At 35.8% G+C, this 14,259-nt stretch overlaps 1 protein-coding gene across 2 annotated transcripts; it reads right to left on the bottom strand.

Moving 5' to 3' along the window:
* Positions 1 to 167: 167 nt before the first annotated feature.
* On the bottom strand, positions 168 to 14,237 carry LOC106158366 (uncharacterized). Of its 2 annotated transcripts, XR_015333470.1 has the most exons (10): positions 14,049 to 14,237; positions 9,081 to 10,356; positions 8,745 to 8,868; positions 8,001 to 8,156; positions 5,169 to 7,397; positions 4,528 to 4,650; positions 3,826 to 3,984; positions 3,208 to 3,437; positions 2,517 to 2,766; positions 168 to 2,452 (listed from the first exon to the last, which is right to left on the bottom strand). XR_015333470.1 is itself a non-coding variant. In XM_024074683.2 (9 exons), the coding sequence occupies exons 2-9, from the start codon at positions 10,354 to 10,356 to the stop codon at positions 2,570 to 2,572; spliced, it is 4,494 nt and encodes a 1,497-aa protein (XP_023930451.1). In that variant the 5' UTR covers positions 14,049 to 14,237; the 3' UTR covers positions 168 to 2,569. The 2 variants fall into 2 exon arrangements, 1 of the variants encoding a protein (XP_023930451.1); XM_024074683.2 differs by having other exon boundaries at positions 168 to 2,766.
* Positions 14,238 to 14,259: the final 22 nt, after the last annotated feature.

The raw sequence follows: 14,259 nt of genomic DNA, 5'->3' as shown, positions 1-14,259 counted from the left end.
TTGAAACAGATCAGTCACTCTTATTACTGACACATTGAACTAAATATTAAATGTACAGATGTAAATATTTCATTGAGTGTTTACAGATTACATATATTTTTTGTACAACTGGTATCTTATTTCTTTCTCTATTGTAATGCAAGAAATTGTTATCTCACTACACTGTATATGTTTTCATTGTAAGCTTTTATGTACAAGAATCTATAAATTAATACACAATCTATATTATATATCAGTATATGAAAATAAACAATGTTTAAACAACTAAGTGAAGGCTTACAGTGGAATCATCTATTTATGAGAAAGTACTTTATAACTTAAACATTAAAAATATATGTCTCCTACGCATAAATGATCTATTTGATTAAATCTCTTTGCTATAAACCTAATCATATAAGTAAAGCTAACATTTCATCTACTGGCTACAAAAGTAGCATTTTAATGACTATAACAGATGCATTATTGAAATTGCATTGGTCACGTATAACATATTAGTGGTAACCAAGACCACAGATACAGAATATTAAACAAGAAAAGAAAAGGGTGAATTTTTCTGGAGAGGTTTCATGTAGTATGTGACTTTCTGAAACATTGGACCCAGTAATAAGAGTAACATAAAATCAAAACCTCCCATAAGGCCTTTACAAATTCACAATAGGCATTTACAAATAGACGAAATTCTGGGACGGCAATCAATTTGCACTGGAGGACAAGACTGTGACCGGATGGTGAATGATGACAATGTTCAAGAAATTAAGCATGCATACAAAATAAAACCCACAAGTTGAGATACAATTTGACAACAGGCCACATAAATCTGTTGTGAAATGCAGTAATAATTCTTGAAATATATGAAAAAGCACACTGTGACATAAAAAGCTAATGACACAACTGTAACTCACAACAATGGCTATAAAAATACTATTAAGCGTGTAAATTATCTAAAAATACGATATATATATTACAAATATATTAAATGCAACAGATAGGGCTGGAAGCTCTGCATGAAATTAACGTGATTTCTAAAAGCACATATTTTCTATTCACAAAAGAAAAGCTAAAATTATTCCCTGCATGCCCACTAAATAAACAATGAATAAATAAATAAATAAGTGAACAAACTAACAAATAAATAATAATAAAACTCTTTAAATTAGATACTGTACAGTAGTCCAGTAAAGTGACATAAATATAAAATCTGGACAGAAATATGACAGAATTGTAATACAGTTACTTGCACTTTGTGATCTTTGGTTCAATAAGTATTGTGCAAGGGCAGATCTAGAGAAGCATGCACATGTCTCTCTGAACTGCTTCTTTTCTTTAATGTACAAACAAGCTGAAGAATCAACAATAATCATTTAAAGAAATCAAAAAAGAAATGTTTTTTAAGTGATATGTGACATTTCAAACCTTTGGACCCAGTGAAAAGAGCAACAAAAAATCACAACCTACTGAAAAAAGTATTTGAAATCCACAGAAAGGATTAATAAACAGTCCAAAATATGGGATGGCAATAAAATAGCCTCAAAGCATTACACTGATTCAAGCAAAGCAATAAATAATCAAAACTAAATAATAATAATTATTTTTAAAAATAACAATAAATAAACAAATCTCCCCCCCTTCCCCCGAAGATCTGCCTACACTGTTCAAGTATAACTAATAGTTAACATCAACATTAGGCTGACACAATATGGGCAGTGGAATAAAGTGATAAAACTAACAGCAATATATATATTAAAACACTTGTATAAAAATACATGCACACTAGTAACACTACTGAATATATTTGTGCTAGAAATAGAACAAATAGGACGGTGATCATGTAAACAACTGTATTTATACAAAATTTAAAACAAAATCCTTAACAGTGAGAAATGCATAGATCTGTGCAAAGAGTATAAAGTCAGGACGGAAAGCAGTGCATAAATTGTACCAACATCATCAATCTAAAGAATGGCGACATTTGTCTTTTTTCAAAAAACTTTTATAGTTGTACCCTTGGAATATGCCTCAATATTAACTAGGAGACAAAATAGGTCTTTTAATAGTTTTCCTTGTCAGTTATTGGCAAATCTTAAAAAAGCAATAATATCAATTTACAAAGCCAACTGGCTTGGTAAAATATAACATTAAATATCAGGCAGGAGAAAACAACTAAACTGCCCTTATTAGCATAAGCTACAAACCTGTGGAATGGCAAACTGTGCTTAATATTTGGTCCCTTAATAAAAACAACACTGACAAAAACATGGACAAAAAAACATGATATGCACTATAAGGCATTTGTTTAACAATAATGAATGCAAGAGTGGGTGAATATACTGTATCAAAATATTGTGAAAGTCACAACCCTATGTTATAATCTCAAGATCTACCCAGAGTACACCAGCTGAGAAAATCAACCAGATACTGGGGAAATTTTTTTATCGAAATTCATTTCTTTGACATAAACAATAGCAATGAAAATATTGCTCATTTCATTCATGACAAGACATGATTGTGAATCTTACTTGCTAATATGAATTCACTAAGAGTAGATGAAATGTCATTCACTCCCATATATTTAAGTGTCAGTCCTAGCTAACAAAGGCAATGTCTTCAGAACCAATTTCTTCTTAGTGGCCATGAAATCGTAGAGGTCATCTAGGGTAAGGTCCTTGGTGGGTTTTGTATCCACTTCCAGAATCTCATCACCCACACTAAGCAAACCAGCAAAAAACTTTTCAGGATAACCGTCACTTAGTCTGGAGATAAATATACCTGGAACAACACAAAGAAAATAAACTTAATTCATTGTGGCTTTGGGCTAGATCTGTGAACCATGTATTCCCTTGCAGACAAAATAGTTTGGTAAATGACATGACGTAATGGTCACTATTTGTATACTTTTACATTCCTAAAATAGTCTATGCTAATTTTATTCAAAGTGTGAAGACCCAAAAAAGTTGAATACCTTTACAATATCATAAAATTAATAGTACACATGGCAGGTAGCACACCAAAACCTGAGTAAAAACCTGATTTTTCTCCTTACTTTAACCTCACCAATTTACAGTCAGTTACTGCATTAGTGATCAAACACATATCCCCTTGCCAGGATAAAAAATTGCCTTTACCAAAAAAAGAAAAAGTATACAGATTTTTCATAACATAGAACAAATTAACAACATATATATTCAATCCTATCAAAATATAGCATACCATGCTTAAACTTGGCATTCCCTCTGGCAATATAGAAACCAAAGGGTCCATGTGGTGGTTTGATCAGCTCTATAACCTGAGACCCATTAGAGTTGACCGACAGGAGGCGCCCTATGGCTCGCCCGTGTGTGGGGCTCTCCACTTCCTCCGGTGAGGCGATGGAGTGACGACGCAGGTGCTGGGAAGACTTTTTGGGAGTTTGGGCACTGGAGGGTCTTTTCTTGGATTTCCTGGAAATGTTTTTTTTTATTATTATTTACTAATAGATGTTCTGACTGACTGTTCTCATGAAAAGAGATATTCTTCAATGAAAGATGAGTGCTCTGCTGCATATTGCTGTCAGCATGAGATAATTTTTTTTTTCAATTTGGACACACCAAGAATATCATACTATGAAGTCTTCTTTCGTTATGCAAGTCTTGCTGTTTTATCAAAAAAAAAAAAAAAAACCTTATGTACTTCACAACAGTGACGCAAAAGATAAACCTGTTAGCCGAATAATGTGAGAAAAAGATTACCGAGGGCAAGAAGCTTAGGGACAGCATTAGCTCTACTGATTGTGAAGTGTAAGCCAATTCTTGGTCTATATGGTGTTATACAGGACATTAATGTTCTTACTTGTCTTTTACTGGAACCTCAATATCCACTGCTTGGTTACTGGGTCTGTCCTCTTTTTTCTTACTGAAGCTCAGCCTGAGAGATTGCAGTGACGGAGCTCTCTTGACCTTCACCTTTCCAGGTTCCTTGGAATCAGTGGACTCTCTACTCTTATCAATCCTGAAGTAGAAAAATAAATGTTAGTTTGATGAGTCTTGTTTTAATGTTTCAATCTATGTAACACACTCATTATAAAAAATACAAATACTGATAAGATTTTATAAATAAAGTTGCACGAACAATCCCTACACTTTGATGCCAGAAATTCTAAGAAGTGATTTGATTCTAGAAAGAAAATTTGCATGATTTTTTAAAATAACAGATTTGATCAACATTGATATCATAAAATAACTGGATTACATGGTGTTTGGCATTGGTAAAGAAGCACAACTTGATAACTTTTAACAAAATTCTGGATGCAAATCCCAGATTCTAAATCTCTATTCTAGTATAAGTAAGTAAAATGACCAAATAAATTACACAGGAACAAAACAAATATAGATTAAAGAGAGTACTCAAATATGAAAAGACAAATCATATCACTGAAACCTGCATTTTTGTCTTAGAAGAGGGCATTTCAAAATCAACCAATTTTATAAACTTTGTATACATCACAAAAAGTAACATTTCTCTAACGAAGGAACAATTTCCAACTGATCTTACCTGTCCAAGCTCATGGCCCTCTTTATTGCTTTAAACTTGCTCTTTGCTGATCTCCTGAGACCTTCCATACGGTCCATTAGAGATGACCTTGACCCACTTAGTTCCTTAGACTCTTCCAGATTGCTAAAATTCACAAAGAATACTTCAATAATATTGTAATACATAATGGACAACTTCAACTAAAAAAATACTGTAACTATGAAATTATATTAGCTTTTCATAGTTAAGAATTATATAAATTAAAAATTATTAGGTAGAAAAGGTTACCATATAGGTTTTGTTCTAGTAATTATTTAGAATTATTGTTATTATAATATGATTTATGTTTGAATTTTTTGGTTACTGCTTACTCATTTTGATAAAAAATCAAATTGAATTCAGCATACTGTTATGATATCTTCTTACACAAGAGAGGCTGACATACAGTCATGAGCCACATATAATTCATTGGGGAAGAGACTGCTATTTAGTGAGAAAGTCTGAGAATATATTGTGGAGGCCAGGGGGTGGCCTAGGCTAATGATATTTTTGGCTCCCAAAAACTTGGAAATCTGCCGACAGTCCGAAAAACCTCATGCCTGATTCATTCTTACATCTATAACTAGCCTGATTATTCAGTTTCTCATGAATTTCCCACTTACCTCCTATATCTCCTTCTTGGAAGAGTTGGTGTGTCAAGTTCTTCAATCTCATCATCTCCTCCCACTACAATGCAGGGGTTACTGACAGGCAAAGGATCAGGTGTACGACTCCTCACATTATCTGGTGTGCGACTCCTTGGAAGCTTGGCTGACTTGTCAACAACAGCATAGATGGCACTAGTGGTACCATTAGGCTGTTTGACATTGGCATCACCAGTCTCAGGTTGTGGTGGTGGAGCTTCAGGATTTGGATGATGTTCTTTACTGATATCGGCACTATTTGGTCTGGAACGGTTTCTTGGTGGTTTGCTCATTACTTGGCCCTTGCTGTTTAAACCAAAGGAAGAATTCATTTTGTTCTCCTCTGCTGCTGCTGATGTATTGCTAAGGTCAGTGATAACCTCCACCGTCTCATAAGGATCGTCCTCTGTTGACAGAGACAGGCCACTTGGGGTCACTCTTGCAGCAGAACTGGAGGATTTTGTGGGGTTTTCACTATGTGGGGGACAGGTATATTCTACTGTATCATAATGTGGTGCCCTGGAATCCTTGCCTGTTGATAACCCTTCTCTTTTATTTTGTGGTGGATTTTGTTTGTCTGCTCTTGATGAAGGTCTCTCATGGACACTGTCTGCAGGTACACTACCACTGAATAACCTTGAGTCATTAGTACCACCATCTTTATGGTCTAGCCATAATTTCTCTGCGTGGTCTTCTCCTGAGAATCCATTGGATAAGAAGTGACTGTTCTGCGGTTTTATTTCTTGTCCATCATCTACACTGGACTCCCGGAGATACTTGATATCTAAGCCTCCAACTGGCTGAGATGGACCTAGAGCTTCTTGACTCTGTCCAGACTGTGCTGCCATCTCTGGAGAAAGGTGGAAGGTAACAGTTTTATTGGCAGATTTTAATTTTGGAGTCCTAGATCTAGACATATGATAAGCCTGAGTCGTGTTTTGAGGAAGACTGGGAGAAAAGGTGGTTTGAGCCTGAGAACCGAAAGGGGCAGCCTGTGCACTTCCAGGTCTAGCCTTATCATGAGCCTGACTGAGAAACTGTGGGGTATCCCTCTTGTTGTCTCTACCAACTGGCTTTTCATCAATATAAACCCTGGAATTTTCCATATCAAAGTTAACGCTATGCCTTCCACTTGCTCTTGAAGAGGGTCTGTTATTTTTGTTTGGTTCCCTGCTGCGCTGACCACCCTCACTCCGAGCCCTGGACGGAGGTCGGTTCTGGGTTGTGACATCTTGACTAGAAATATTGCTCTCCGCATCATCTTCATTGGAGGGAGAATAACTGCCTTTTTTTCTTTTTAAAATACTTTTCATCTTTTTTCCTTTACTTGATATGTAGGAAACTTCCTCGTCAAATGAATGTTCCAAATGTGAGGGATTCTCTTCAAGTTTATCATCAGCAACAGGTGGATTTGACATCAAGTCATCAAAAAGTTTCCTCTGTTGGGAATCAATCCATCCATAAGTATCAATCTCATGCCCATTTGTTAGATGTCCATTGGTTTTGGCATATAAATCTCCCGCTGAGTGATGTTTCCTAAACTGACCTTGACTTGTATTTAGAGGCTGTGGCTCGCGGAGATAAGACTGTGATTTTGACTTTCCTGACACGGATGAAGCTAAGGCTGGGTACTGCGGTGGTTTGGGTGGGCCATCATGCACTGGGAGCCCATTGAATAAGTGAAGTTTTTCAGACATGACTGAATCCTTCCCTCTGTCTCCTGGGGACACTTCAGTTTCACTTACACTGTTACTTTTGGGACTGTCATAGCTATAACTAAATGTGGAATCCCTGTTTCTACTGGCAGGACGATCTGCAGATCTAGATCTTTTTCGTTTTGAGGCAGGTAATAAACTGTCCAAACTATTGCTGCCACTAAGTGTTAATTCTTGAGATATTTCTCCACAGAAATTACCCTGACTTGCTTGTTGTTGGCCTGTGAATGAGTGTCTCAACCCATTGAGGGAAGGTGGAATGGAAGCTTTGGAACTCACACTGGAAGTTTGCTGGTCTCCTCCAGTTTCAAGACTAATATCATGTGATATGCCTAACCTTGGATCTGAGTCATCAAGCTCATCATCACCATAATCTGCTGCCTGAAGGTGGCGCTGATCAGAAAATTCTAAAGACAAACCTGTCGAGTTTTTAGGTCTAGCACCTTGTTGATACCATTTCAGCTTTTCACTCAAGGCTTCTTCTGCTATGGCACTAAACAGAAAAACAATCAAATGGAAATAATATGACAGCATTTGACTTTTTCCAATGTACGTTATTAAACTTATCAAGTGAACAGAGATATGTGAGCTAAAGAATGTGATTATATGAACATGGTGTCCTGTTCCTGTAAATCTATATAAAATTTTCTATCTGAACACAAAGGTCACAATTAACCTACAATCAATTATGACAACTAAACCTGGACTTTATTTTGATAAAGGAGACTGTGATGATGAAGGACAAAGAATCATGTAAAACTGGGCTCACCCCTGCATATATTAAGCCTGATACTGAACAACTTCATAAAAATATAAAACGTTTCCATATTTTCATCATATTTATGCATTAAACGAATCAAGATAAAATGCTGGTTAGTGAAGAACTGCCAAGCTATCTGACTAAAAGACAACATTCTCCAGTGAGTCAAGTTTAGATAACTTCAATTTATCAAGCCATTGTGTTTCCCATAAAAAATCAAAATTTTCCCCAAATTTCTCACCATTATGGTTCAAAATGCTATTAAGACTAAGTCAATGAGTGTCCAGCTATTTAACGAAAAGACAATTCACAATAGGACTTGTTGAGATAACCTACCTGTCCCTGTGTTTTGATGACACGACCAGCTGTATGTTGTGGTCAGCCTTGAGAGGACCACACCTGCCACCTTGGCTGGTCAAAGTTTTCTGTGTGTTCCTGAAGTTACTCTTGGCCAGGGAGATGTTCACCCCGGGAGACATCTTGGGTGACAAGCTGGATATATGAAAAGAAATGAAAGAAAGTCTGATAAATAAATAAATAAACAGTTTGTTAGGTACAAACAACAACTGTCAATTTATCTTGAATTGAGGAGAAAACCTTTATATGACAAAAAGTTTAATTTTCCTGGAAATTTTTTCTATTCTCACTTAATCACTAGGGTGTAGAATATTCAAAACCATTAAAAAAATAACCATGTAGACACCAGTTTATGAGTTAAAAATGGTGAATTTCACTTTGATCTCAAAAACAGGTTTCAAGATTACATTTATTTTTCTACATGGTTAAGGATAGGGTATACCTAACAGATAAATGAAAATTTCTAAAATTAATTTTTTTCCTTTTTTTTTTGTTGCTGCACACAAATCTAATCAAAATGTGTACTGTATCAAACTAAACTTAATCTCAGCTGTGGCTTTTGCAATTAATATAATTCTCAAAAAAATTCTAAAGTAACTCTCCTTTTTTTAAACAGATAGCTCTCCATTGTGCTGAAGCAAAACCTCTACTTACTGTATTCAACATCTACAGATGGAATAGGATTTAACATATAAATACAGGGCCATATATGTCTTTACTTACACACTTAATTCATGTCTTGGAGACAGCAAGCTCTCCTGTTCGGTTGATGAGACAGAGTCACCTCGCACCAAATGCAACTTTGGCTTTTGATAGGCTTGAGCAATACCAGAGTCTGCATCTGAATCTGAAAGTTAAAGTGAAAAACTTTGTCCTAAGCACCTTTTTAAGAAACAGGACACACTGAAATTATTTTGAATCTAAGCTGAACATCTAAAAAACATCATGTAAATTTCATTGTTTCAAAGCATTCAGATCTGTAACATTCATATACAAAATATAAAATACCAATTACTCAAAAAAAAAACTAAAAATTTGAACCTTGACAGAATAGCTAACCTTTGTTTTGAGTGACAACTGTCTCTTCCCCAGCTATTGATTTCTGTAAGTCATTCTGTAGAGCCTGTTTCAAGAGCAGATCTTCAAGCTGGTCCGTCTTGATCAAACCATTAGCACCACCTGGTGATAGGGATGACAGTTTTCCAGATTTGCCGGATGATTCTGTGGATGGGTTTTCACATGGAGAAATATCTAATGATGGATTTGAATTAACTGATCCATTATCAATTTCCACAGCACTATCATGAGAGTCTGGGCTAGCCAACCTTGTCTTATATTCATGTCTCTGCCTAGGCCGACCTCTCGGCTCTTCACTGTTTCTAGTCAGTAAACCCTCTTCTCTTGAAATCAATCTGCTTTTGAGATTCTGTAACTTGGAAGTCCTTCCTTCAGATGAGATTTCATTTTCACTTTCATTAATTTGGCAATTTTGAGAATTTTGTGAATTTCCATGATCAGTCTTTCTACTTGGGGGTCTTTCTTTGGATAAATTCCTTAGTCTTGTTTTCAATGGGGAATCAAGAAGCTCTTTAAGAGTCTGAGAATTACGTCTTAATTTTTCTTTTAACGAGATGGCTGAATGATCATGCGGACCCTCTGGGGAGTTCAATATTGGTTTGTTTGTGGAGTCAGTGAGTGGAGAACGGTGGGGAGAGTGTTCTGGAGATTTGAACGAATTTTTCTCAAAGATGCTGGCACTACCTGGCCTGGGCACAACTTGGCCAACATATTCACTAGAATGGCCAGCCACATCATCAGTTGATTTATATGGAAGACTGCAGGCACTTGAAGGCCGAGCTGCCAATGTTCTATCCCCTATTAAGGAGAGTTTTGTCAATGGTGAGGTCTTTGGAGAAATTGATGCAGCAGCAGCAATTCTTGATGGACATGACTTTGAATTGCTTGAAGAATTTTGTTGGCTCTCTGACCTGGCTCGACCCTGTGATCCATTTAACGACGAGGAGGACCCAATACTGTTTATGATTAGTTCATTATCATGTGATAACCTTGACCCTGCTGTGTCACCCTGTGGTCCCCTTGATGATGGCCTTGACCTTAAAGGGTCTGAAACTGAACCATTGCTATGTAATAACCTTGACCCTGCAGTCTCACCCTGTGGTCCCCGTGATGATGGCCTTGACCTAATTCTATCTGGACTCTGTTGCTTTTCAAAGACATGAGAGTATTTTTTCATCAAATCCTGGTAAAAAGGAGAGGCCAAACGGGGATGTTTACTTGGTGATAGACCCCGTGTCTCTTTGGTTGCAGTAGCCATCTGAAGACAGAAAAGATACTCTTTTTATCAGTGGTTACTCTCTCTCTATATATATATATACAAATACTAGTATTCAATCACTAGTAAGTTGTAAAACATTCACTGATTTATTTTTTCTTAAACTCTCAATCCATGATCTTCCATGTGACTTAATAATGGCTTTAATAGAGGGAAAATGTCATTTTCTATTTCAAAGAATTTTAACAACTGCTATCAACATATGAAGCTGTATCTGCCACAGGGAGGTGAAAACATCTACAGCAAGTGTTTGAATCAGGGCAAAATATATGGCAGACATATTGTGCTCTATTGTAAACTACACTGACAAGTGGTGGTGTGTGGCAAATAAGAACCTAGACATAACTTTATACTTTACTTTTTAGGTATAGAAATTACTACAACAGGGTATCTAAAAATTCTTTTAAGGCACAGTTAATATTTTAATCAACACAAAAATGAGATAAGCTTTCATTTTACTCCCTTGGCACTGGGGATCATAGCTTTGGAAAAAAAGGTTTAATGAAACATATGGGATTTAATCAATACCAATGTCAATATTAAATTTCATGTATTTATCTTTGTTTTTCACCTCATTTTGTCTGATCACTCTACTGGGAAGCATATCAATGATAGTCTGATCAATAGACCTCTGTCAAGCAGTTAATGTAAATAGATATTGGGTTAATTAAAAACAAATATTTGAAGCTTAATACTTGGATATTGCCCAAGGGATAGACAAGAGTTACCTCAAGTCTGAAAAAATACATCATATTAAACAAATATACTACTTTTACATTCATTTTTTCTTTTGATCACTAGCTCAAGTACACATAGCTATCAGCAATTACTGCCATTAAAAACCATGAGAGTTTCAACTGCGTTGACCCTCTGCTCTGTGCACTTTCGCCACCATACTTCATCATTTTCTGACATATTGTGCAAAGCATAGCACACAGTTAAAGCAGGTCAACGGAAACACATGACAGCTCTATAAAGGCTGCCACCACTTTATAAATGAACTTGGATACATCAGAGCATGCTTTACAGCAGGTCGATGAAAGCATAGCTGACAGCTTCATAAAAGACTGCCACAGTTTTATAAATGATCGTGGATTTATTAAGTTGCTTGGATTTTTCTCCATTCATTGTGTGAATAATATTAATAGAAAGATATCATATTGGTTTTCTTTAGATATTTCCATGGACAAATAACTTCCTAATTGCTTATCATATTTAAGAGATCAAAATTAATAATACGAGATTTGACTCACTTAAAAAGATATTTTGTAGGGTGTTCACCAATATTGATCAAATCACTTAATTCTCCCAAACTAATATGCAAAAAATATCATTCTCAAGGCTACCATTAGCCAATACCAAATGCAAAATAAACCTGAAATTAGCTAACAGAAAAAAGGGAGCTTTTAAATCAATTTTTCACCAGGATAACTCTGATTTTGTGTAAATACAAATACAAATAACACTTTGTATATGACATGGATTTTCACTGTTATTAAAATATTTACATTACAAGAGTGGGCTTATCACAGTTCAATGTGTACCAGGGCAAATATTTATAAATCCATTTCAAGTCAAGAAATGTTAAATAATGTAATACTATTCTTGGAGACAGGAATTCAAATCAAATCACTATAACATCAACAGTCAATGATCCCTGTTACTGTTGTAGAACATGGTGTCTAGAAACTATATGCCACTGTGGATGCTGAAAACATAATTTCCAGACATGGTGCATCTTGGAAACACACAAGAATGCGAGTACCACTATTATGTATGTCTTGTTCTCAACATCTGTCACAGTGTAAGGCTTCGTTCACATGGAAAGTCTATTTTCTAAAAATCTACTTTCTATTCGCGGTATATCTTGTGATCACGGTCTGTGCCCTGAATGTCCCGCGGCGTAATTACTGGCAGCGCGAGCCAGTTACTGTAAGTTACTATAAATAACTGGCTCGCGCTGCCAGTAATTACGCCGCGAGAAATTTCAGGGCACAGAGCGTGATCATAAGATACCGCGAATAGAAAATAGATTTTTAGAAAATAGACTTTCCATGTGAACGAAGCCTAAGTCAGGCATACACACAATACTTGACAGCAAGGAGTATGCTTGGCAATGTTATATCATATACACTGCCCCTACTCGTTGTGTATCTATTCCTTAGAAATTTCATTGCATGTGACTGTCATAGAAGCACCCTTAATTTCAGAGTGCTGAAAGTGACTCTCCTCTCTGCAACTCTGGCTCTTTCTCACACTGTTCAACATACTTGATACCTACGGGTGCACTGTTGAAGACTATTGATATAAGCTTACCAAAGCAAACACATCCACTGCTACTTCACAGTCAGAACAAGAAAACCATATCAGCTCAACAACTCGCATTCTGGATACTAGATCAGAATTCAATGAGGGGATTAACTCAATATCTTTGTGGTTAAGTCCTTATCACTGTCTGATATAAATTTTTACACACAATCACTCAACTTTAGTAGACAGATTTTCAAAAATGTGGAAGATAAATACAATTTATTGTAAAAATTGTATTATTCATTCTGAATTGCAATACTTGTAAGTACATTAAATAATTAATGCTTTCAATGTTTCATGAATTGTCAAAATTCTAGTGTTAACCACTTGTCATTTTCCTTTTCTTCTTGCCTCATTGGTAAAACAGTTCAAAACTTTCTTGGAAAAAGATGAAAAAAATAAGTAATTACATTGCCTTATTAATTCAATTGATTAGCAGAGACCTTGATAAAAGTCACCACATAAATGAATTTATAAAAATATTGAAAGCCAAAGAATTGAAGTGTGTGTGTGTGTGTGTGTGTGTGTGTGTGTGTGTGTGTGTGTGTGTGTGTATGTATCCGTGCACATGTATGTGTTTGTGTGTGTTTTGGAGAGGGTTATCCCAACATAAGAACCAACCAGACAAAATGGTGCAGGAACTGTCACAACGAGTCAGACACGAAGCATTTTCAATTACGACACAGATTGATGAACATCAGAAATCATGGGAACAACTATATAGCCCCATTTATTTTAAAATGTATACCCCTTTTTTATAAAATCATTTTTACCCTTTAATCATTTTTTGGTCATTTTACTCCAAGGTTGTTAATAGATTTAATGTTGACTTAAATATAATCATATGTTATTATTAATTAAATAAAGCTCAAAAGCTGTTGACAAAAAGGCATAAAGAGACTTTAGAGCTGGTCTTACTGATTCAAATGATTATATAGCAAGAAAAAAAAGGAATTATCCATAAAACTTTGTCTATTTTCTCATACATTCCAAGACATACCAACATGAATCTGTTGAGCAAATAAATATCAAATAATGTTTTTTGAGATCAACTCCGTTAAAAAAATTCGTTATTATTGTTATTTTCGTCTCGAGTTGATTTTCGCCATTTCTGTCCTGCAAGTGGTATTCAATCTACGAACTCATATTGGCTAGGAGCATGGGGACAACTGCTCGCAACATATTCTTTTTTTTTTTTTTTTTTTTGGGGGGGGGGTAGGTAAGTTTGAAATTGTGACTCACTAGTTTATAGGGGTGACATCCTGAATTTGGAGACAGGAGACTCCAGACACTGACTGAGAGAGAGGAGTGTCCCAGTGACTTTCAATCTTTAATCAATTTTAAAATAGTATTTGATTCCTCACCTTTTATCTTCTTTGTGATCTACACAACCTGTCGATGGCTCATCACTTAATGAATACATCAAGTTAGTTCTTGACAGCCAAACATGGCTGTAGAAAAAAATCTCCACCGTTGTTTATCCTGCGCCCATTGCATCTACATGTTTCAATGACGTCACACGTACTTGCCGTAGCCTCGCAGAAAATGATGTCGAGGGCAACAGTTGATCAAAGA

The sequence above is a fragment of the Lingula anatina genome, chromosome 3 (genome assembly GCF_051362555.1).
Source record: "Lingula anatina isolate TDL-2025a chromosome 3, LinAna3.0, whole genome shotgun sequence".
Taxonomy (NCBI): domain Eukaryota; kingdom Metazoa; phylum Brachiopoda; class Lingulata; order Lingulida; family Lingulidae; genus Lingula; species Lingula anatina.
This window is presented reverse-complemented; position numbering and strand designations above follow the sequence as displayed.